A 25,797-nucleotide genomic window follows, 5' to 3' on the forward strand; every position below is an offset into this window, starting at 1 on the left:
ATATCTTCAACATTGATCCTTAGATGAGGGGGCATGAAAATAATATCTGTGGAAGCTATTTCAAATATTTAGATGAGGGATGGCACGGGAAAGATTTAATTCCCTAGAACATTCTGAAACATAACAGGAGATTAACCTGAGGTAGCTTAAACAACAACATCCAAATTCACATGCAACTTTCTTGATGAGGGCTCAGATTGCTAATTTTCAGACAGACACCAAGTGGAGCATGAGAAAGATAAGGTGATGAAGACCTTTATTTGTTTGAAGCCAATAATGACAACGCAGGACATTGATCTATTTTATTCCATTAATTAGATGACACTAGGCAATTCAACACAATGACTTTGTCCAATATCCAAAAAAGAATTAATCTTAAAAGCATGAGTACAGAAGCTTTTCTATTGGCATCATTGTAATCCACCAATAAACCACAACACATGGGATCATGAGCTCTCCCCTGATCCAGCAAACTAGTTCATGGATGCCTTGGGCTCTTGGAAGAGGCTCATTAGGTTATTTTTAGAAAGCAGATCTCAGTTCCGCCTCATTCATCAGAATCTCCATGAGCATCTCATTCCAGGTATCGATTGGCCCAGGCAAGCACCAATGAAGACAGTCATTCTGTAGTTTCTTACTGATATCAGGGTGGAATCTTCTGTAGGGTCCTGGATGACCATCAGGTCTCAGCAGTGAAAGATGATACGTATCGAGGAGTTTCACACGCAACCCATTGTTCGATCCTTCCTGGAAAGTCTCTAGCTCCACATTTCTCATTGTCGCATCCACTGGATCAGCAGTATATTCCCCTTCTTTGAAAGGTTCTGTTCTGTTGCAAATCCCCCCGGTGTTCCACTTCCCATGCTCAAAGTGGCTCGGAGTCCAGGTTTTCAAAACCACAAGTGGCTTGTGTTCTGAGGTGCTCATGAATTGGAAGACTAATCGAAGTGCTTTTTGGTAAGAGTAGTCCATTCCGAGCTCCCTTAGCTTCTTCCCCATGCAGTCGTGGCAGCCAATGATTGTGTTGTTCTCCCAAAATATGGTTTCTTTGAGGAACCATTGCCCACCAGACAACATTACATAGTCATATTTGTGATATTGGCTTGTCCAAGCATAATCGAGCACATCAAGATAAAGCTGAATATTGTTCTTGGACCTTGCTTCAGTAGATTTGATTAGGAAAGGAGCCCAAATTAGTCCGAGTGTGATGTTGTGCGAAGGAAGGTACCATGTTTTGGATTGAAATTTTTCGTCATGATAGACCAAAATAGCTTCTTCGACCTGATGATCAGAAATCAGATTCATAAGAGATAGATTCCATGAAGTTGAACAAGATTATGCACAAAAGGCATTATTATGAAGAAAAAAAGGATCCAAAGTGAAATTTTGATATTAGGTTCACAGGACTAAGACATCATTTTACACACAAATAATTAAGTTTTCATATTTCAGTAAAATCGGCATTTATTGCTTTATGAGATGGAGGCTTGTTTAAAGTACATGCATAAAGAAGCATATTGAATGATGTTTATGCCTTTTCTTTCATTAGAAATTGAAAGCAGTGATATTTGGCATTACTTGTTATAAACTAAGTATTACCATGAAAGGCCTCAAAAAAATTTAGCCACTATGCTATTTTATGATAAGATTGTTAGACACAAATGTTGAAAACAGTAATATTTGGCACTAAACAAGAAAAGCACCTTTGAGAGAAGACAAAGCAATGACTCCATCTGGTTGCGGAAGATTGAGTCACCGATAAATGCTAAAGATTTGCTTCTCATTTTATTCAAGAACTTGTTTGTATCCATCGGAGGTAATTCACAATCATATGGTTTCCATCTCCAATGAAGGTAGCCAGTATCAGGCCGACCATTCGTTAAGCAATTTTGAGGATTAGATATGAAACTGCAGCTTGAATTAGTGTATGGTGTATCAGAACTATCCTGGATCCATTTCCCAGAAAAAAGATCACATGCTTCTGCATCACCATTCATTTAATATAAGATTAGTTCATGTGTGCTATCAAAATACAAAACTATGGAAAGAGATAAAAGAAGGGGGGATCTAATTCCCAGAAAAAAGATCACGTGCTTCTGCATCACCATCACCATTCATTTAATATAAAATTAGTTCAGAAGAGCTACCAAAACACAAAACTATGGAAAGAGACAAAAGAAGGGAAGGGAACAGAACAATCAAGTTCAAATAGTGGATAAAGTTATTAGCGGCTGAGTGATTGAAACTAGTTAGAAAATTGATGTACTTTCTCTAAGTGTCTGAAACTAATTGAATTCAAACCTTTGGATAAGGAAGCAATATTTCCTTTTATCAGAGAACATAGTTAAATTTAAATTTATCACTTTCGTTTGCAACCAAGCAAGATGCTCAAGAAGATACTAAGTTTTCCTCAAAAAAAAAAGGATATGCTTAAGTTTATGAATTCAAGATACAAACAAGTGCTGCATTAAATACTAAAAAGGGCAACAATTTACTTAATTATTGAGAGTCTACAACCATATTAAGAAACCCAAGATATGAAAAGGGTAGCAAGCAAACAGTATACCAAAATCTTGGAGTACAATCAGAAAGACAAATAAATATGTATTCTGGGAATTACAAAGTTTGCAAAAAGCATAACCAGAAATAAAGATATAGGAAATAAGCAATTACGTAGCAAGAAATGAACAATCGGAAATAATCAGGGCATAAGAGTTGCACAATTAGGTTCCTATTGCTTTCATCAATTGCTTGGCAGGAGTAGAACACCTAACCACAATCTAATCACTTCAAATAACTTTCTTTGCAATTGAACATAACGCATCAGTGAGAAGTAAAGGAATGGCTAAGAAACCACCATATCTTTCTTCAAGTTCCCAAAATTTCATTTCGAACTCACACCTTTCTTCGAAGGGGAGCTGTCAGAGGAGCCATAGGGGAAGAGGAGCTCATAGCAGAAAGCGATGAGGAGGGACGACCCCAAGAGAACGAGGAGGAAGTTGTACAGCCTCTTATTGGTGGGAACGCATGGTTCTTCTTCTGACTCCGGCTCCTTCGACTTGGCCATGGCGCTCTGGTCTGATGACAGATGAAGAGAGAGAGAGAGAGAGAGAGAGAGAGAGAGAGAGGAGGGACTTGGGGACGAGGGTCAGTGGGCTGCTGCCTTAAAGGGACGCGCGAGGGAAAGAAGACAAAAGACTTCCTTTCACTTGTCAGCAGGTGCTTTTTTTTTTTTGTGGTCACAAGTGAAGACTAAAATGACTGAAATACAAATTAATTATTTTATTTTGGGTAAATTCTAAAACAAAATTATGTAAGTTTGGGATTTTTGCACAGACCACAGCAAGTCCGAAAAATTTTTGTAGAATTTTTTTTTTCAGAAATAATCATTTTACTCTTATCGATCACTACCCTTCGTCCACGTTTGCCCCAGCAATCCCATCAATCATTCTTTGCCCGCCCGCCCGTCCGATCACAACTCTCACCCATCGCTCTCCTTCCCTCCCTTAGCCTCTTATGTCTCCGCACGTAGGTTAACAGGCAACGTCAATCATGATTCTCCTCCCCTAACTACTTGTCGTTCAATGCACGAGCTGGTAGGCAACGTCAGTTGCCCCCCTACCACCTACTCCTCTATTGGCAGGCTAGCAATACCGATCGCCCACCTCCCCTCCCCTCATTAGTTGTGCCTCCATGCATGGGCTAGCCTCACTAACCACCCCCACCCCCCACGCTACTTACATCTCCGCACGTAGGTTAGCAAGCAATGTCGATCGTCCCCTCCTCTAGGCACCTACACCTCTGTACATAGGCTGACAACGTTGACCACCCTCTCGCCTCCCCTAGCTGTCTGTGTCTCCGTACAAGGGTCGTGGCCAACCATAATGAAGGCCAGCGAGCCGAGGAGCCAAGTGTGAGTGGAGACACGTTTAAGGTTAAGACAACAATAATTTTTTTTTAATTATAGGATAAAATAATCTTTTTAGACGGTCAGGATGCTCTACAAAAAGAAACCTAAGTTTTTTTTCTACAATTCATAATTTTATTTTTTATCTATGTTATTATTTTGTCATAAATTTTATTATTTTAAATATAAAATAAATAGTGCATCGCTTACTTTATATTGAAGATTTGAATTTTCATCCTAACCATTTTTGAAAGGTGTTAGAAAATTTTATTGGAAAAGAATTTGACTGATGATGATGTGAAGTCATGTGATCAAATTAGTTTTTAATCATATTTTTATTTACCAAAAAATAAAAAAAAAATCTTTTTTTTCTAATATTTCCTCACATGGTTTGCAATTATTAATTTATTCATGTTAAAAATTTGGTTTGCAATTATTAATTTCTAATATTTACACTTATGACTGCTTACTAATACATGTGGCCTATTATGTCTCTTTGGATTGACATCACTCCTCTTTCCTATTAATCTAATCACTCCTCAAACCATATGGCTCCTTTCATTAATCCTGTTGTCACAGCTGGTGTTCTATCAATCATCATAACAAGCCGAAGACATGATCCACTTCTTAAGAAGAGTCTTCAGTGTCACAGAGAGGTGTCGTACAAGGCATGAAAGAAAATAAACAAGATAGAGTTGGATGCTGCCGTGCTCTATCAATCATCAATGTTAATGACGGTGACATGGAATCTTAATGCCCAGTGGTTTGTGGCTCGCCTTTTGTTTTGGCACATCAATTTTACTGTTTGATGTCTTTCTTCTTGTTGTTATTGTATTATTTATTCTTTGAGTTGGACACCGTAAAGTGTTTTGTCCTATGCAAAGCTAAAGATGAGCAAGTTGATCTATCGATTGACACACTTATATCATCTCACAGTTTCTGGTGATCGACGCTTCTAATCTAATCTGCATTCCATATGATCTATTGATTGTATTTATTTATGGGACTCATCTGACAGGAACAGTTTCCACATGTTACATGCTGTTGTGGAAATGAATACTTTACATGCTGCATTCCAAAGCTGGGCTTCTGCCACAAATCTCAAGTAAAGGATCAGCATGAACTCTGCCTAGTAGGCAAAGGAACATCAAACGTGAATGTTTATTGTTAGAAAAACTAGAAATAGTAAAACCTTAAAATTTCACCTCTAACACCTTCGATTAATCGCACATGGATAATATTAAGATTAACTTATAAGGATATGATAAATATATTATTATTAACTTCAGTTTAAATATTTTGATCAATCATTTAGATCAAAACAATGTTGATAGATCATATCATATCATTTATGACATTAATTTTAACATGCCACAAAAAAAAAAAAAAAAAAAATCATGTTAAGGATCAGCATGTGAGTGCTTATTGTTAGAAACTATAAGTGTAAAACCTTAAAATTTCACCTCTTATTGATTTAGTCTCGTTTTGATTCAATTAAATATTCTGATAGTTAACAAGTTTTACTCAATATAACCATTTTTTTCTCTATTAAGGCTGATTTTATATATTATTTTACGGCTAAAGAGCTAAAGGATACCTCATTAATTTCATAAGGATCACTGATGTATTTTTATATAATTGTCCTAACAGTTATGATTAGAATTGACCTGTGGAGAATTATAGTGAGTGCAATTATTGGAGCATAATGCTTCCTCCATAAGGGTCGCAACATTATTGAATGGGACAAATGAATTAATTTGCAGCATCAGCTTCCATCGATGGACAGGCTTCGGATCCATCGAATGCTTGTGCATGATACATGTGATGACAACTCGGATACGCAGCCAAAGAAAACATGCATTATGATTCAGATCCGTCTTCTTCTTCTTCTTCTTGTCCTCGCATCCCAAGTTCTTCAACATTATATTATATTATCTTTATTTATTAGTGAGTTTATATTTAAAATCGTTCGTCCAAGATAAATCTGCATAGATTTATATTATATTGTCGAAGATGAATCTGCATATCGAAGAGCACTAGGGGTGTGCCTAACACAAACTCCTCTAAAGCTTCGGTCTAAGGAAAATGAAGACATGTAAGCATAGAGGGATCATTAAACCTCTTTTATGTCCATGTCTTAGAATAACTAAAGGATCCTTATAAAATGTTCAATTTGTCTTGATAAGGACTAATGCTATTTTAAATTTAATGATGATGTGTCAGTATAGTGATTCTATAATAATGATGAGATAAGTCTCTTCAAACAGTATTTATCAGGCTAAAACTATAGTTCTGAACTTTATATATGAATAAATATAAGTAGATCATAACACACTCAGTAGAATTAAACATCAAGATTTATGTGAAAGGCTCCTCGAACGTGAAAGGCAAAAGCCATGAATAAACTAGAGAAAATCCACTATAAGAATAATGAATATATAAATCTTAATTTCTTACCAAAAATCCAAACAACAATCGCAAGAGAATAACTGAAATACAAAGATTACATCACTATATATAATATCCAAAATTTCCTCAAATAATCATAGCAAGAGTTTACTATAAATCTGATCTAACCTGAGGTGATAACATTGCCTAGATGATTAAGAATAATCTTTGTGTTGTCCTTGTCATCTTCCCTTTCCTTTTTCTCTTATTTTTCTTCTATTTACTTTTTTTTTTCTAAGCCATGTTACTATAGGTTTTTAGCTTTATTCACAGCTACCATTGTCCTCTTCGGTTAGGGTTTAAGTTAAATGAGAAGAGAGGGTTATGACTAAGTGGACTGTGAGTTATTAAACTCGACTATGAGCTGAATTAATGGTCATGACGACGAAGATGAATTTCTGAAATTAATTTATAGAACTAAATATATAGTTAGATAACAATTCCTTTTTCCTTGCATTATATGATTGTTTGTAAGAAATTCTTAGACGAATTCAAATTTTAGACTGAAACATGCAGAAGAATGTACAAACTCGGAATCCGGTCCTTTATAAAGCTAATTGGGCACAGCCCAAACTGGAAGACCGACTCTAAAGCCGGCGAAATGGATTCTATCCCATCCATCATCCTCATCTCCCACTACAACATCTCAACTCTGATCTGGATTACTTGATCTTATAAAAGTATATAATATTACTAAATGTATCGATTATTTTTTTAATATAATATCGGAAATATATTTATAAGAAATTATCATAGCCATTTTCTTAGGGGTCGGAATGATCAAAGAAGTTGTTAGTCTCAGGCGCATGTGTTGTGTGGAGATCAGGTTGAGTCGGATCGAGTGGATGCGTCTAAGATTTTGGATTGTAATTGTGATCCCTGTGAATGAGCAGCCGCCCACCAATTAATTTGGTGAGTACCATTGTGATTAACTTGTTAGTATAGATTAGTGTAAAGTATTAGTTTTACTAACATAAGCAAAGAATGAAAAGAGTTTTCGTGTCACGAGATATCCGAGTGACACTGAGTGTTTCGATCAACTTGAGATGGTCCAATATAATCACTATCTTACACAAGGACCTCGTATGGACTTGTACCGGTCCAGTAGAGTATACACACTAGTTTAATCACATATCAAAAAAATAGATAAAATTTGAATTAACTTATAAAAACTTAATCTACCTATATCATTAACTTTCAAAGACAATTAATTCATCACCATGATGGTTGACGTTGCACGCATCACAGCACACAAAAACTATTGAAAAGTACATAGAATATATATATATATATATGATAAATTCTTGAAAAAATCTCCTAATTTTGAATTTTTCTAGTAAAGCATCTTTTCCGAAATAATAATTTTGCTCGTATCGGTCTCCACCACACATTTGCCGATGACCACTCTACTTTTGGTAGTCCTACTTGATGGGGGTAAAAAACTGACTTGACATAACACCCTGGATTCGACGTAATACACCCCCCCCCTCCCCCCGCGACGAACGCCTTGTGCGGCACACGACCCCAGGACGAGCATTAACCACGACACGACGCACGCCCATACCGAACGTACCCAAACGACCCCCTCGACGGAACCCTCATGATCGGCCAAGACAGGGGGAGGCGTTAACTAGCACCCCTCCCCCATACCCTGCACCAGCTCGGCCCCCCACGCAGCCCCAGTGGCAATGTCAGACGCCACCAAAGGTACAGTCCTGCCCCACGGACAACTACATCAGGTAACATAAAACCTCCTCTATAAATACCCCTGAGTCCTAAGCAAAAAGCACAAGCCGAATACACTGGAGAACACTTCCCCTTCTCTTCCTTCAAACCCCTCTCTACATCACCTTCTAACTCAATCGTCGGAGGGGTCGGGCCGAGCTTCCGACCCGACCTGTGTGCAGGAACGAAGACGGCGCCACCTCTTCCCGAAGCAGCGACGGAGCTTCCCCCCGACCAGAACCGCCGGCCCGCTGAGCTGCCGATTCGAACGACCGATCCCGAACCACATAACTCTGCCGCCAGGAGACCCCAAGGGACGTCGCCCGAGATCCCCGACATCTGGACCCCAGAACCAAGCCGCGCCGACCCCGAGGCCACGGCTTAAAAAGTTACTTACCGTAACAGTTTGGCGCTAGAAGGAGGGACCCCAAATGTCAGGTGACCAGCAAATCCACCTCGGCGAGTCCTCACCCTTTGGGTTCCCCGCCTCGGGGGAACACCCCCCGCAGGACGGAGCCCGCGACGAACGCCCTGCAACGGTGGCAGAACGCTACTGGCAACTATTCAATGACCCAGGCTTGTCGCCTCCTGACGGCGCACCCGTCAGCCCGCCGTCAGTATCACCCGAGGCGTTTCACGACCTCGCCCACCAAGTCCGGACCCTGACCAGCATGGTCCAGACCATCATCCCGATCGTCTCCCAACGGACCCCTCTGCACGCGGCCCGGCCCTCGCCACAATAGGAGCCCCTTGTCTAGACGTGCGCACCACTCCCTGAGCTCCCCGTCTCACCTCAAAACCCCGCAGCTCGGCCGGGGAGCCGAGAAGCAGAAGACACGGCGAGCCGACCCGAGCCCGACGCTCCGACCGCCGACTCGACTAATGCCCTACGAGCTCAGCTACGCCTTGTCAGTCAAAGGCTTGACGAGGTACAACAGGAAGTCCGTAAGTCAAAGGGGGAGCTCGGGGTGGACGGACGCCAAGGATCTCCATTCACCCCCGAGATACAAGATCAGGCGATCCCGTCGCACTTCCGCCTTCCCTCTCTGGATGCGTATGACGGCGCAACCGACCCGACCGACCACGTGGCCGCTTTTCGCGCCCAGATGGCGCTATTTGGGACTTCTGATGCCCTGATGTGCAGGGCATTCCCCACGACTCTGCGGGGGCTGGCCCGCACATGGTACAGCGGTCTGAGGCCAGGGACCGTCGCCTCCTTCGACCAGCTCGCTAAAGACTTTGAGCTTAACTTCCTGGCGTACGCCCGACCTAAGCCGTCCATGGCGTTGCTCCTCGGGCTCAACCAGAAGGAGGACGAGCCCCTCGCCCATTTTGTGAATCGATTTACAACCCAAATCCATGGATTGTCGGATGCTCACCCCTCTTTTTTGATGCAGGCATTCGTGATAGGCCTGAGACCCTCCAAATTCTTCTAGTCGCTCGTGGAGTGACCCCCCGTCACGGTCCCCGAGATGCTCCAGCGTGCCAGTTAGTTTATCGCCGCGGAGACTTGGATGGCTGGAAAGCGGGAGGAACACAAAAAGGTTAAGTCAGAGCCCCCCCGACAGCAGCAACCCGCCGCCTCCCGGCGAAGGTTGGACAGACCTGACCCAAGGCCTCCTCTCCCCTCCTTGAATTCGTCCCGGACTGAAATATTCCTACACGAGAAGGGGAAGGGGCTGCTCAAAGACCCTCGCCCGATGAGGAACCCGCGGGAGCTCGCAGACCGATCAAGATATTGCCGATTTCATCGGCAGCACGGGCACGACACTAAGCAATGCTACGAGCTGAAGAGGCAAATCGAGGAGCTCATCCTCAGAGGACACCTGGGCCAGTACCTCCGGCCAAACAAAGAGCAGTCTCCTCGCCCAGAGGGCCCCGTCGAGCGGCGCATCGATGTGATAGCCGGGGGCCCCGCATCGGGAGGAGGCTCTACGTCAGGCAGGAAGGCGTATGCCCGAGCCGCCCCCGACGAAGCCTCGGGGCACGAGCTGGAGCCCGAGATTACCTTTCCAACCGGAGCTGCCGAGCAACCCGACCACGACGACGCCTTGGTAATATCTGCCAGGGTAGCCAACGCTCAGATGAGGAGGATCATGGTCGACACGGGGAGCTCGGCCGACATACTCTACTTCGACGCCTCTCAGAAGCTAGGCTTGGCCAGGAAAAACCTGAGCCCAATGCGCTTAGCGCTCACCGGTTTCACGGGAGATTCAATATCACCCCTAGGGGCCATCACTTTGCCCTTGACTCTGGGAACCCCGCCGAGGTCGAAGACGGTGATGACCACTTTCCTGGTGGTCAACCTCCCTACCGCTTACAATGCCATACTCGGTCGGCCGACCCTCAACAAAGTCAGAGCGGTCGTCTCGACCTACTACCAGACCATTAAATTCCCAACTCACGCGGGAGTCGGGGAAGCCCCCGAGAATCCAGGTGGTGCTACCTCACCGCCGTATCATTGGGCAAGAAAGCCAGAACCAAGTCACCCCCGGCAGATACACGGGAAACAAAAAGACCGACTCCTCATCCCCAGCCGAGGGGGTCCACCGTCGACATTCCCTTGGTAGAAGCCCGACCAGGCCAGACCGTGAAGATCGGATCGGAATTACCTAAGCAGGAACGAGAGCAGCTCGTCGGTCTCCTACGGCAAAATGCCGACGTCTTTGCTTGGTCCCCATCGGACATGACGGGTGTCGACCCAGAGATCGCGGAGCACCACCTCAACATCCCACCTGACGCCCGCCCGGTGAAACAAAAGGCCCGGCGCCAGGCTCCGGACCGACAACGTGCAATACAAGAGGAGGTGGATCGGCTCCTGGCCGCGGGCTTCATAGAAGAAGCCAAATATCCTCAGTGCCTGTCCAATGTAGTCCTCGTGAAGAAACACAATGGAAGCTGGAGGATGTGTGTTGACTACACCAGTCTCAACGATGCATGCCCTAAAGACTGCTACCCCCTCCCGAAGATCGATCAGCTGGTCGACACAACGGCCGGTCACGCACGACTCTCTTTTATGGACGCCTACTCAGGGTACAACCAGATCAGGATGGCGCCTGGAGACAAAGAGCACACGACCTTCCTTACCAATCAAGGCGTGTACTTCTACAAAGTCATGACGTTCGGGCTGAAAAACGCTGGGGCCACATACCAGAGAATGGTAAACAAGATGTTCGCCCATCAAATAGGGAGAAACATGGAGGTCTACGTGGACGACATGATCGTGAAAAGCCAGGAGGCCGAAACACACCTTGCCGACCTGGCCGAGGCTTTCGCCACGCTACGCAAGTTCGGCATGCGGCTCAACCCCACAAAGTGCACTTTCGGCGTCACCTCCGGGAAGTTCCTCGGGTTCATCGTGCACGAGAGAGGAATCGACGCTAACCCAGAGAAGGTTCAAGCTATAATCAATATGCAGTCTCCCCGGACGGTTAAAGACCTACAGCGACTTAACGGAAGACTTGTCGCTCTGTCTCGCTTCCTCGCTCGATCGGGCGATCGCTGCCTCCCATTCTTCAAGGCGCTCAAAAGCCCGAAGAGCTTCCAGTGGACATCAGAATGCGAGGAAGCTTTCAAACAAATAAAGCAGCACATGGCCCGCCTCCCTCGGCTCGCCTCCGTCTCTCCGGGCGAGAAGCTAGGCCTCTACTTGGTGGCCTCCCAACATGCAGTCAGCTCCGTCCTGGTCAAGGAAAGCTCCGGCCAACAACTCCCGATCTACTACGTCAGCCACGTCCTAAGTGGACCTGAGGAGCGTTACCCGTCGATAGAGAAACTCGCGCTCGCCCTAGTGCTCTCAGCTCGGAAGTTGTGCCCCTACTTCCAAGCACACCCGGTGGAGGTCGTCACCGACCAGCCTCTTCGGCAGGTCTTAACAAAATTTGATGTTGCAGGACGGCTCCTCAAATGGGCGGTGGAGCTCGGCGAACATAACATAAGCTACTCGCCCAGGACCGCCATCAAGGCCCAGGTTGTAGCCGACTTTATTGCGGAGCTGACACAGCTGGAGGACGTAGATCCCGAGCAGGCTCCCGAAGCTTGGACCCTACACGTCGACGGCTCGGCCAACCAAAGGGCGCCGGCGCAGGGCTGGTCCTCCTCGCCCCCGATGGACGCTCGTTCGAGCAATCCCTTCGATTCGGATTCAAAGCCACCAACAACGAGGCGGAGTACGTGGCGCTCCTGATAGGACTGGAGCTGGCCCTCAAGATGCAGGTAGCCGCGATACGCGTCCTCACCGACTCGCAACTTGTGGCCAAGCAGCTCAATGGCGGATACGAAGCTCGGGATGCGACCATGGCGAAATACCTGGCACGGGTAAGGGACCTAGCCACCAAGTTTCGCTATTTTACACTATCTAACCTTCCGAGGGAGGAGAACGAGCGAGCCGACGCGCTAGCTAAGCTGGCGTCAAAACCAATCCCCAAAGCATGGCCAGAGGTCGAGGAGCTCCCTGCCCGCGCCGTCGAAATAGCAACTACGGCCCCAAGTGGCGCGCCGACCACGTGGGTACAAGAGTTGCTGCGCTTCAAGCAAGATGGAACCCTCCCCCTCGACGAAGTCGCTGTTGGGAAATCATGGGGGGCGACATCATATGTGCAGCGGAAGAACAAGAAAACAAAAATCCCCGATTCCCAAAAAGATGTTCGTCGTCGTGCGAAGATTGGTGCGCAAAAATCCGCAAAACACAAAACTGCGTATAGAGATTGTGTTACCTAGGGAGATCGTATATCCCTGTTTCCTTGCAGATCCTTAGGAGAGGGTGAAGGAGGTCAAGCGTCCTCCTCTCTAGCGGTGATCCACACAGCAGGGTTGCGACGACGCTCCTCAAAACTCCAGGCCTACTCTGAGGTGGAGAGGGAGAGGAGAATAGGAAGGGCAAGCAAAGACTCTAGCCTATGAGGCTGTGAATCTCTCCTATTTATAGAGATCCCGTGTCAAACCCTAATGGGTCCTTCCCTAGTGGGTATTGGATCTGCATCCAATAAGACAAGGGCTCCGTCAGATATCTCATATCCGAACCTCTACTCATCGCAATGCCTACCATATGTGTGTGACCCTCTAGGCCCAATATCGAGCTGGCCGTGAGTCATACCTGTCAGAACTCCTTCTAACTCAGTAAATTATTATCTCTGTAATAATTCACTCAACTCATCGACTACGGACGTACTAGGCTACTACGCCGTAGTCCCCAGACGATACAGGGGAATCCAATCCATTGGACCTGTCTGTCCTCAGTTACCATGTACCTATAGTCCCTCATCCATCTAATATCCTAGAGACCGTATATCGAGCATGGTGCTGTCAGACCCATACGGTTTCTACTCAAGTCTTGCTTTAATCGGATTCTCCCGGAGAACTCTTTCTCTCTCAACCCGAATGACCTTGGCCAGGGATTTGTCTGAGCAAGAACACATGGGATATTCCTCTCATGACGTCGAGAGTGGATGATCCTCTGTCGACACTCAATAGCCCTCGTAAGGTCGACTACCACTCCCAATGACCAGCTGTACTAGATCTGGGACAGCCAAACCTATAAATCTGGTATCAAAGAGTGGAGCACTCATACAGGACATCCTTGGTGTCTCAAGTCTAAGGACCAGATACACCACTAGGACTACGGAATCGCTGTCTGACAATAAGGCATCATCAACCATCCAGCATTCCGTAAGCGGATCAATCAGTGAACTCATTCTCCAATGAGCACCTGTACTGTATCCCTAGTGTCCCTACACAAGCAGCTATGAGACCAGCTGCATCCATCATATGGACGGGTATACAGCACACCAGTCTATCCGGTTATCACGATGTCCCTCTCGAGTAACCTATGACCGGGATTATTTAGGATATGTGTTTAAAGGTAAATCGATCTCATTATCGTGATCTCATCACGATCCGATTCCCATTGCACAAATCCAAGGACATCACAATATATATATGCATTTATGCAATAGTTATAAAGTGATATACGCCAAAATATAATAAGCAAAAAGATTCTGTATCAAGTCACACGTGCCATCACTCACATGATTGGCTTGCTAGGCACCTATGATTAGTAATCTCCCACTTGACCTAAAGCCAATCACCTATGTGTCTGATCCCCATCAGACTCCTGTGACGCTCAAAGACAATTTGAGACAACGGCTTTGTCAGTGGATCTACAATGTTATCTTCGGATGGAACTCTTTCCACTGCTACATCTCCTCGGGTTACGATCTCTCTAATAAGCTGGAACCTCCTCAGAACACTTCTGATGAGACCCGAGTTCCCTTATTTGAGTAATCGCCCCATAGTTGTCGCAATATAAGGAAGTCGACTTCTCGCTATTCGGAACGACTCCCAAATCTGTGATGAACATCTTCACCCAGACTCCCTCTTTTGCTGCATCTAATGCAGCAATGTACTCCGCCTCTGTGGTCGAGTCAGCAGTGGTATCTTGCTTGGAACTCTTCCAGCACACTGCTCCTCCATTCAATGTGTACACATACCCTGAATTCGACTTGCTATCATCGACATTAGACTGAAAACTTGAGTCAGTGTAGCCTTCAACCGTAAAACTATTACCTCCATATACTAGTAAAAGATCCTTAGTCCTTCTCAAGTACTTAAGGATACACTTTACTGCTTTCCAGTGCTCCAAGCCTGGATCCGCCTGATACCTGCTCGTGACACTCAGAGCATGCGCTATATCAGGCCTAGTACATAGCATGGCATACATGATAGACCCTATTGCTGAGGCATAAGGTATCATATTCATGTTCGCCCTTTCTTCTGGAGTCTTTGGGGACATACTTGTAGAAAGCGATATCCCATGTCTCATCGGTATGAGACCTCTCTTGGAATTTTCCATGCCAAACCTTTTGATAATGGTTTCTATGTACCTGGACTGGAACAAGCCAAGCATCCTCTTGGATCTATCTCTATAGATTCTAATCCCCAAAATATAGGATGCTTCCCCTAAGTCCTTCATGGAGAAGTGTCTAGATAACCAAGCCTTTACTATGGATAGCATTCCTACATCATTCCCAATGATGAGGATGTCATCCACATATAACACCAAAAAGGTGATAGCGCTCCCACTTACCTTTCTGTATACACAAGGCTCATCTTCGTTCTTAACGAAGTCATAAGATCTGATTGCCTCATCAAATCTTATGTTCCAACTTCGGGAAGCTTGCTTTAGTCCATAAATGGATCTAAGCAACCTACACACCTTATCTGGGCAGTTCTTGGACACGAATCCCTCAGGTTGCATCATATACACCTCCTCCTCGAGGTTCTCGTTGAGGAATGCGGTTTTCACATCCATCTGCCAGATCTCATAATCATAGTGTGCTGCAATAGCCAATAGAATTCTGATGGATTTTAGCATTGCTACGGGTGAGAAAGTTTCGTCGTAGTCAATACCTTGCCTTTGACGATACCCCTTAGCCACTAGCCTTGCTTTATAGGTCTCTACCTTTCCATCTACTCTGATCTTTTTCTTAAAGATCCACTTGCAACCGATGGGTACAATACCTTTGGGCGCATCAACTAGGTTCCAAACCTTATTGGAGTACATAGAATCCATCTCAGAATTCATGGCTTCTTTCCACTTCCCGGAGTCTATACTCATAATAGCCTCCTCGTAGGTCTGAGGATCAATATCCTCTACATCCTCTGCTCTAATATGTCCCACATATCTCTCAGGAGGATGGGATACTCTATCAGACCTGCGTAAAGTTGATACTTGTGTATTAGGTACGTGAACAGACTCAGGCTGTAGAGTGGTGCTTGAGCTTGGTTCTCCAACCTCGCTCAATTCTATCATTCTCCCACTGTCTCCGTCAAGAATGTGTTCCTTCTCAAGGAACACTGCTCTCTTAGCTATAAAGACCTTTTGGTCCTCAAGATGATAGAAATAATACCCACAAGTTTCCTTGGGGTATCCCACAAATTTGCATCGCTCTGTCCTTGATTCTAACTTATCGGGGTTATGTCTTCTAACATGGGCAGGGCAGCCCCAAATCTTAACAACCTTAAGATCAGGCTTCTTCCCTTTCCATATCTTATATGGTGTAGACACTACCGACTTAGTTGAAACTCTGTTCAGAAGGTAAGCTGCGGTTTCTAGGGCATATCCCCAGAATGAGATGGGTAGGTCAGCAAAACTCATCATGGACCGTACCATATCTAATAATGTATGATTTCTCCTTTAAAGACACCATTGAGCTGAGGTGTATAAGGAGGTGTCCATTGGGATAATATCCCATGGTCCTTGAGGAATTGAGTAAACTCTATACTTAAGTATTCACCTCCTCGATCTGATCGAAGAGTTTTGATACTCTTTCCAGTCTGGTTCTCCACCTCATTCTTATACTCTCTGAATTTCTCAAAGGCCTCGGACTTGTATTTCATTAAGTACACATATCCATACCTTGAGAAATCATCAGTAAATGTAATGAAGTAGGAGTAACCTCCAATGGCATGAGTTGACATGGGTCCACATACATCACTATGTATGAGTTCCAACAACTCAGTGGCTCTCTCTCCAGTTCCACTAAATGGAGAATTGGTCAATTTTCCACGAATGCAAGGCTCACAAGTTGCATAAGACATATAGTCGAATGGATCTAGATATCCATCATTTAGCAACTTTTGAATCCTTCTTTCATGGATGTGACCTAGCCTACAATGCCACAGGTATGCACTGTTCAACTCATCTCGTTTCCTTTTGGACACATTTACATTCATGATATGTGGAGTGGTGTCTAACATAAATAAACCATTATTCAATGTTCCTTTCGTGATGATCTTATCATCTAATAATATCGAACAACCATTGTTCTCAAAAACAAATTTATATCCACTAACTGTTAAACATGAAATGGAGATAATGTTTTTGATAATAGAAGGAACAAAATAACATGCATCTAATGCAATAAAAGCTCCACTAGGCAGATGTAGGGCGACCTCGCCAACAGCTAATACAGCAACTTTTGCTCCATTACCCATCTTGAGGTCCATCTCGCCTCTTTCAAGTCTCCTAGGCCTTGCCAGTACCTGCAACGAATTGTATATATGATAAGCACTACCAGTATCCAATACCCATGTGTTATCATAAGATTCTGACAAATGGAGACTGATCATGAATGTACCTGAAGCTTCATCAAGCTTTTGTTTCGCCCTTTCTGCAAGGTACTCTTTGCAGTTTCTCTTCCAGTGCCCATCTTTACCACAGTGGAAGCACTAGCCTTTGTCCTTTGCTGGGTCTTTCTTGGCAACCTTTGCTTTACCTTGTTTGCCCTTGCCCTTTCCCTTCTTAAGGGACCTTTCTGCTTTCCTTTTCTTTCTGGTCTCACCAGTGTAGAGAACTGGCTTCTCTTTCTTAATAGTACTCTCTGCCTCCCTCAATATATTGAGGAGCTCTGGGAGAGTCACCTCAAGCCTGTTCATATTAAAATTCATTATGAACTGTGAAAAGGAATCTGGTAGGGACTGAAGCACAATGTCCACACACAAGTTATCCTCTAGGACCATTCCTAGACCTGTGAGTTTCTCTATCCACTCAATCATCTTTATAACATGGTTCTGAACCGGTGTCCCCTCAGTCATCCTAGCGCGAAAAAGGCTCTTGGATATCTCATATCGTTGAGTCCTTCCCTGTTCCTCAAACAATTTGCGGACATGTAGGAGAATGGATCTGGCATCTATCTTTTCATGTTGTCTCTGTAACTCTGGAGTCATAGAGCCCAACATATAGCACTGAGCAAGAGTGGAGTCATCAATGTACTTCATGTAGCGAGCGATCTCATCCTCGCTTGCCCCTTCTTCGGGCGTAGGCATCACTGTATCAAGGATGTACACGATTTTCTCCACTGTGAGAACAATTCTCAAGTTACGGAGCCAATCCGTATAATTTGGACCAGTGAGGCGGTTGACATCAAGTATGCCACGTAAGGGATTTAAAAGCGACATTTTCTGAAAATAAAGATGTAGCAGAAATGAATAACATGCAGATTTTGTAAGAAATAAACTATCATGATATGGACTTCTATCTTAATATGCTCCCACTATTTTACTAATGAGTCACGCGACACCCTCAGCACGTGAAACGGAAGTCTCCGGCAGACTTCTAGTGGGGATCAGGATCCAATCAGCGTCTTAGTGTAACCTCGAGGGACTCGATCAATCACACTAAGCCTAAAAGGTAGGCAACTCTTGCCGATCACAACTCCTTGTGATTCCCGTCCTGTTCGGCCTCCGAATCACCATGGCCTCGAGGGACTCGACCAACCATGATGCTCGGTTAAGTCAACACATTCGTTACAAGATGAGTCTGATTTGATGATATACCCTCGAGGGACTCGACCAAGCATACCATGCCCTCAGGTCACCGGTGACATCTCTATGTCGTAAGCAAGATAGCGAATCGCGATATAGGTGAGTCTCGAGGGACTCGACCAACTCAACCTACACTGGGAATCGGTTCCTACTCATAACGATGGAAGGCCACATGGGTCAATCTAATTGCCTCACGTTTACCGACTTAATATTATCGAGAGATGTTTCTATAATTTGGTCTCCTAATATGACATGTCACACATATACATATTTAATATATATCTACATCGCATGCAAATATATATACATATCTAGTATGTGTATAAGCAATCACATCAGATGATCATGGACCACAACCTAATATGATTAGGCCCGAGCCAGTAGGCCTAATCACTCACATCAAGATCTATGTGTGCAACGGTGCATCTCCATGCCCTGTGATCGTCCATCTCGTCCTCGTCGGTTCCGTCGACATCTTGATGCATCTCCATGCATCACGATCGTCCGTCTCGTGGGTCCCGCTATCGCATCCACGCTCCCGCTGCGCCTCCTCATGTGATTACAACTTAATCATAGGCACGTAGGCCCGATAATAAACGAGAAATATAATGGAGGTTCGTAGACCTCAATAATAATAATCACAAGTACACACATCACACGGTCCATGATCATCCGTCCACACATCATACATCATATGTATAAATAATCATCATCATGTAGGACTACTAGATAATAATAAAAATAATAATCAACTAAACCTTTTAATTAATTAATACTTTTCTGAAATCAAGGACATGTAGGGAATTTCTCAATTCCTAAGGGTATTTTCATAATTTGGACAAAAGATAGAAACTGGAATTTCTCAAATTCCGAGGGGCAAAACTATCTTTTGCCCATAAAACCCTAATACCCTTTCCCCTTTTTGCTACTGCCGCCGTCGCCACCCTGCCGGCGACGGCCTGTGCGGCGGGGCGAGGGCACTGCCCTCGCCTGCAAGCGGCACGCCCGCTGGCGACGATGCCGCTGCGGGTGGGTGCCCCCTTCGGGCGCCGCTGCCTCCGCAGACGGTGCTGTACCGCCGGGCGGCCGCCCCTGTGGGGGGGTTTCGCCCGCGGGAGCAGCGGCGGCAGGCGCCGCTGCCCTGCGGCGCCTCTGCCCATGGGCTGCCAGCCCCGCCAGCAGCAAGCCTGCTGCAAGCAGACCGCCGGCCGGCTACTGCAGGCACAGCGCTTGCGCATGCGCCGGCGCTGTGCTGCCTGGCTGCGGCTGCGACTGCAAGTGGCTGCAGGCATGCAGATCGATGGCAGCAACTGTTGCTGCCCTTCCTCGCTTTTGCGTCAACGATTTTGACGTCAATATTCTTCCTAAACACAACACACGCAGTTCAAAAACAATCATTCGCACGAACAACCTGGCTCTGATACCACTGTTGGGAAATCATGGGGGGCGACATCATATGCGCAGCGGAAGAACAAGAAAACAAAAATCCCCGATTCCCAAAAAGATGTTCGTCGTCGTGCGAAGATTGGTGCGCAAAAATCCGCAAAACACAAAACTGCGTATAGAGATTGTGTTACCTAGGGAGATCGTATATCCCTGTTTCCTTACAGATCCTTAGGAGAGAGTGAAGGAGGTCAAGCGTCCTCCTCTCTAGCGGTGATCCACACAGCAGGGTTGCTACGACGCTCCTCAAAACTCCAGGCCTACTCTGAGGTGGAGAGGGAGAGGAGAATAGGAAGGGCAAGCAAAGACTCTAGCTTATGAGGCTGTGAATCCCTCCTATTTATAGAGATCCCGTGTCAAACCCTAATGGGTCCTTCCCTAGTGGGTATTGGATCTGCATCCAATAAGACAAGGGCTCCGTCGGATATCTCATATCCGAACCTCTACTTATCGCAATGCCTACCATATGTGTGTGACCCTCTAGGCCCAATATCGAGCTGGCCGTGAGTTATACCTGTCAGAACTCCTTCTAACTCAGTGAATTATTATCTCTGTAATAATTCACTCGACTCATCGACTACGGACGTACTAGGCCACTACGTCGTAGTCCCTAGACGATACAGGGGAATCCAATACATTGGACCTGTCTGTCCTCAGTTACCATGTACCTATAGTCCCTCATCCATCTAATATCCCAGAGACCGTATATCGAGCATGGTGCTGTCAGACCCATACGGTTTCTACTCAAGTCTCGCTCTAATCGGATTCTCCCGGAGAACTCTTTCTCTCTCAACCCGAATGACCCTGGCCAGGGATTTGTCTGAACAAGAACACATGGGATATTCCTCTCATGACGCCGAGAGTGGATGATCCTCTGTCGACACTCAATAGCCCTCGTAAGGTCGACTACCACTCCCAATGACCAGCTGTACTAGATCTGGGACAGCCAAACATATAAGTCTGGTATCAAAGAGTGGAGCACTCATACAGGACATCCTTAGTGTCTCAAGTCTAAGGACCAGATACACCATTAGGACTACGGAATCGCTGTCTGACAATAAGGCATCATCAACCATCCAGCATTCTATAAGCGGATCAATCAGTGAACTCATTCTCCAATGAGCACCTGTACTGCATCCCTAGTGTCCCTACACGAGCAGCTATGAGACCAGCTGCGTCCATCATATGGACGGGTATACAGCACACCAGTCTATCCGGTTATCACGATGTCCCTCTCGAGTAACCTATGACCGGGATTATTTAGGATATGTGTTTAAAGGTGAATCGATCTCATTATCGTGATCTCATCACGATCCGATTCCCATTGCACAAATCCAAGGACATCACAATATATATATGCATTTATGCAATAGTTATAAAGTGATATACGCTAAAATATAATAAGCAAAAAGATTCTGTATCAAGTCACACGTGCCATCACTCACGTGATTGGCTTGCTGGGCACCTATGACTAGCAGTCGCGGCTCGGCGCCTGCGACGTACGCACGCGTGGTACACCGTGGAGTGTGGTCGCCTCTACAAACGGTCCTTCACTTATCCCCTCCTGCGATGTTTAGAGCCCGACGAAGCCCAGATGGTTCTAACCGAAACCCACGAAGGGGTATGCGGCGAGCATATCGGCGGGCGAACCTTGGCGCACAAGATACTCCGTCAAGGCTACTACTGGCCGACCATGTGCCAGGATGCCAAAGCCTACGTTCGACGGTGCAATTCGTGCCAGCAGCACGCCCGCGCACCCCGACAGCCTGCGATTCCGCTCAGTCCCATCGACTGCGCGTGGCCATTCGCGCAGTGGGGTTTGGACCTGCTCGGACCCTTCCCACTAGCCTCTGGACAGCGGAAGTACATAATTGTGGGGGTGGACTATTTCACGAAGTGGGTCGAGGCCGAGCCACTAGCAACAATCACGGAGCATCAAGTGGAGAAATTCGTGTGGAAGAACCTAGTAACTCGGTTCGGGTTGCCCAAGGCCATTATCACAGACAATAGACCTCAGTTTGCCAGCAGAAGATTTCGGGAGTTCTGTGCCGATCATGGCATCCAGCTGAGGTTCAGTTCGGTGGCTCATCCCCAGACCAACGGGCTAGCAGAGGTAACCAACCGGTCCATCCTTGACGGACTCAAAAGAAGAGTGTCTGCAGCCCAATCGACCTGGACAGACGAACTCCCCAGCGTGTTGTGGTCGCTGCGCACCACCCCCAAGACCGCGACCGGAGAATCCCCATACAGCCTCGCGTTCGGAACTAAGGCTGTCCTACCGCCTGAGGTAGCCATCACCACCCTCCGAACACGAAGCTACGACGAAAAGGCTTCGGACGAAGGACTTCGAGCAGCCCTCGATCTGCTGGAAGAACGGCGCACCAACGCACATGTAAGAGCCCTCTCGTACAAAAGGGCGGTCGCAAAGATTTACAACCGAAAGGTGCAACCCCGACCCATCAAACTAGGCGACCTGGTCTTGCGAAGGACCGAGGTCAGCAACCCGACCACGGCAAGAGGCAAGTTAGCCCCGAACTAGGAAGGCCCATACCGGGTGGTCGAGGTCATCAGAACCGGAACGTTCCGATTCACCACAATGACGGGTCATCCCCTGCCGAGGACTTGGAACGCCCAAAATCTCAAAAAATACTTTCCGTAAGGAAAAGACCGGGCTAGAGACAGAGCCGGACCGAGACGCAGACAGTCTACCCGAGAAGGGAAAGAACATGTTTATTCAAAAAGCGGGTTACAAAAAGTACAAAAATCATCACTCCTCGGGGGCCCCCGGGCTGTCATCGAAGGGAACATCGGATGGCATACCGACGTCCAGGTCCTCAGGGAAGGAACCAAAGGGATCCTCCACAACCTCCGACCCGGGGTTGCGCACCTTGAAACGAGCAAGGGCAACCCGATACCCGTACTCGTATGAAACCCGCCCGGTCCGAACAAGGCCGAGCTGGAATCCCGGGGAGTCCTTATAGTCCTCGATCAGTTTCTTGTCCCTCCCCGGCCTCTGGCGGATCTCGGCATCAAGAGCCTCGGAAGCCCCCCGCGCCTCAGCTCGCGACTCCTCAAGGCGTCGGAGCAGCTCGAGGGAGTCCGCCCTTGCCGAACGAGCCTCGGCCACCGACGCTCGTAAACTCGTCTGGAGCTCCGTATTATGCCCCTCAGACGTCTCCAGCCGCGTCTGGAACTCCGCGGACCGCTCCATGGATGCTTGGAGCTCCGACCGAAGGCGCACCGCCTCCGCCTCCAGGTCCGAGGCATGCTGCTCGGCTGCCGCGACAGCCTCAGGGCCCGCTCCAGCCCGAGCTTCGTCCGCCTGCCTCCGGAGCTTGGCATTGCGACTACTCAGGGCAGCAATGACCCGTCTCGCGTCACGCGATCCATCAGCGCGGCGGCATAATGGTTGCCCTGGGGAAGGGGAGAGGTCAAAACCAGGCGTATCCTAAAAAACGCACAAGCAGAAGGACGAGACAACACTTACCCACAACAGCAACTTAGCGGATTTACTAAGCAGAACCTCGGAGGACAAGGTGTACAAGTCCCGAGCTATGTCGGGATGCAGCCCCCCGCGGACGAACTTGGCCGCGCAATCACCATCGGCCCACACCCGGCTACCCCGGGTGAGACCGTCCCACCTGCCCACTAACGGGTCAGTGGCCGCGCCGCGCGGAAGAGCCCCCACCTCCCGCGCCAAGTAAGGCTCGTCCTCTCTCCCGAGCGGAAGACGAAGAAGCTCGCGAATGGAGGGCTGGCGAGGCGCCTCCACCACTGCACGCCCACTCGGACCAGCCTCGCCCTCCGCCTGACTCCCCGCGGCATGATCCGCCGGCGCCACCACACCCTCGACCGCCGGTGCTGCGGCAACCCTCGCCGCCGGTGCCATGGCACCTTCCATTGAGGCCGGGACCACCTCAGGACCATCGCTCGAAAGCACTCGTGCCTTCTTCCGAGGCTGACCGGCCTCGACGTCCGCGGGGGCCTCCCTTGTTCCTGCCCTGGCAACGGAAGGCGAACGGCCCGACACAACCGAAGAAGTTTTTTCCTCTCGAAGGGCCTCGAGATGCACCATCTCTGCGAGAAAAGGCCAAAACAACAATCAGTTAAGCGGGCAACCCGTGAGCGAGAAGAGAACCCCTAAAGAACCGCCCCGGGGAACATACCTAGAGGCACCGGGCTGAGACCCGCCTCCGCCAACCACCGCTCGGACATGTTCCGGATGGCTCGGGAGGCCGGGAGGATCTCTCTGAGCCTCTGGAGCCCTCGGCGCCCCTCGTCGTCCAAAACCGGGACGGTATTGTCTATCACACGCGCCCCCCAGCGGATCCCAAAACCCCAATCTCCCGGACGGCTGACGAAAAAGAAACGCTCCTTCCACCCCTTGTTGCTGGAAGGGGCCCCGCTCACCCGGAAGCCCGCTCGGGCGGACAGATAGTAGCCCCCCGACCCCTTAGTAAGACGGAAGCAAGAAAGGAAGAGGTCATGGGTCGGGGTTATGCGGGCATAGTGACACTCCCCCAGAAACGCCGCCAGATAGCGCCACGAGTTCGGCGCCATCTAAGACGGGGAGATACGCCACCAGGAAATACACGAAGCTATAACGGGGTGTAAGGGGAGGCGTAACCTGGCCTCGAAAGCATCTAGGGTAAGGGCGAAGCCCTTAGGGATCGGGTCATATGCCCGTTGACCGGGCTCAGGAGCATGAAGGATGAACTCCTCCGGGATACCATAACGATCCCGGAGGAGGCTCAGCAACGACTCACCCACGGTAGAGTCATGCTCGTGCGACCACATCAGGGCCTCAAGGGCCCGGGTCGCCCTTTCGTCGGACGACGAGGCGGGATTCGACGAAGTCGCCGTCTCCACGGCCTTCAAAGGAGACGAAAGGGAGGAGGAAGACACCATTCTCACTAACCTTTAGCAAGGAAAGAAGGAACGATTGATGCGGCACGAGTGAAGGTGTACGAAGTATCGCGATGGAAACAGATGAAGGAAACCCCAGCGGCTAACCTCGGGCTACCTATAAGCAGGCCGCGTCCCGCCAAAACGCAACCCCTCGTCTCCCAAAATACGCTTCGAAAAACAAAGAGCATCACCTCGCCATAAATGCGGCATGACATGGCTGCCAGCGGCAACGCGGCGCGAAGGCGCCCAATCATATCAGCCTCGAAAATCGGCAGCCCCAAAAGGGTGGAACCCTTTACTTTCCCCAGAAGAAAAGCGACCCGGCCTCCACCTCCCGCGCGCGCGCTCGGACGGTCGATCCCCGGCCGCAGCCAATCGCCGGCCAAAAAGCCAAGCACCTCCTCGGCCCTCGGCTCTACGCCTTCCCGAGACACACCTGCGCGGTCACCCCACCGGCGTTGTGCTCCTCGGCCCTCGGCTCTACACCTTCCCGAGACACTTGCGCGGTCACCCCGCCTGCGTTGTGCTCCTCGGCCCTCAGCTCTATGCCTTCCCGAGACACTTGCGCGGTCACCCCGCCTGCGTTGTGCTCCTCGGCCCTCGGCTCTACGCCTTCCCGAGACACTTGCGCGGTCACCCCGCTTGAGTTGTGCTCCTCGGCCCTCGGCTCTACGCCTTCCCGAGACACTTGCGCGGTCACCCCGCCTACGTTGTTCTCCTCGGCCCTCGACTGGCTCCATCGCCCCCGAATCCAACCCTACTCGGCCTCCCGACTGAGTTGCGCGCCTCGACCTGGCGCTGCCCAAGGAAGCCATGCATCGGACTCCCTGCATGCAAAACCGATGCATAGCTCCTTTCGGGTGGGGCATATGATGGGGGTAAAAAACTGACTTAACATAACACCCCGGATTCGACGTAATACAAACCCCCCCACCCCCCCCCCCCCCCACCCCCCCCCCCGCAACGAACGCTTTATGCGGCACACGACCCCAGGATGAGCATTAACCACGACACGACGTGCGCCCATACCGAATGTACCCAAA

The 25,797-nt window shown here is 47.9% G+C and overlaps 3 protein-coding genes across 3 annotated transcripts; 2 read left to right on the forward strand and 1 right to left on the reverse strand.

Annotated features, from left to right (window-relative positions):
- Positions 1 to 230: 230 nt before the first annotated feature.
- Positions 231 to 3,130, reverse strand: LOC135629635 (protein trichome birefringence-like 26). The gene is made up of 3 exons (XM_065137309.1): positions 2,902 to 3,130; positions 1,704 to 1,981; positions 231 to 1,281 (listed from the first exon to the last, which is right to left on the reverse strand). Exons 1-3 carry the CDS (start codon positions 3,065 to 3,067, stop codon positions 523 to 525), a joined length of 1,203 nt encoding a protein of 400 aa, XP_064993381.1. The 5' UTR covers positions 3,068 to 3,130; the 3' UTR covers positions 231 to 522.
- Positions 3,131 to 9,186: 6,056 nt separating this feature from the next.
- LOC135629289 (uncharacterized) lies at positions 9,187 to 9,516 on the forward strand. Its single transcript, XM_065136467.1, has one exon. The coding sequence runs from the start codon at positions 9,187 to 9,189 to the stop codon at positions 9,514 to 9,516; it is 330 nt and encodes a 109-aa protein (XP_064992539.1).
- Positions 9,517 to 9,594: 78 nt separating this feature from the next.
- LOC135629290 (uncharacterized) lies at positions 9,595 to 10,650 on the forward strand. Its single transcript, XM_065136468.1, has one exon. The coding sequence runs from the start codon at positions 9,595 to 9,597 to the stop codon at positions 10,648 to 10,650; it is 1,056 nt and encodes a 351-aa protein (XP_064992540.1).
- Positions 10,651 to 25,797: the final 15,147 nt, after the last annotated feature.

The sequence above is a fragment of the Musa acuminata genome, chromosome BXJ3-1 (assembly GCF_036884655.1).
Source record: "Musa acuminata AAA Group cultivar baxijiao chromosome BXJ3-1, Cavendish_Baxijiao_AAA, whole genome shotgun sequence".
Lineage (NCBI taxonomy): Eukaryota > Viridiplantae > Streptophyta > Magnoliopsida > Zingiberales > Musaceae > Musa > Musa acuminata.

Bases quoted from the DNA above. Each gene is read 5' to 3' on its own strand.
- LOC135629635 (XM_065137309.1), bottom strand. From the start codon at position 3,067: ATGGCCAAGTCGAAGGAGCCGGAGTCAGAAGAAGAACCATGCGTTCCC. The intron at 1,982-2,901 runs GTGTGAGTTCGA...ATGGTGATGCAG, and splicing joins CAGCTCCCCTTCGAAGAAAG to AAGCATGTGATCTTTTTTCT. The intron at 1,282-1,703 runs GTGCTTTTCTTG...TCTGATCATCAG, and splicing joins TGCTTTGTCTTCTCTCAAAG to GTCGAAGAAGCTATTTTGGT.
- LOC135629289 (XM_065136467.1), top strand. From the start codon at position 9,187: ATGGCGCTATTTGGGACTTCTGATGCCCTGATGTGCAGGGCATTCCCC.
- LOC135629290 (XM_065136468.1), top strand. From the start codon at position 9,595: ATGGCTGGAAAGCGGGAGGAACACAAAAAGGTTAAGTCAGAGCCCCCC.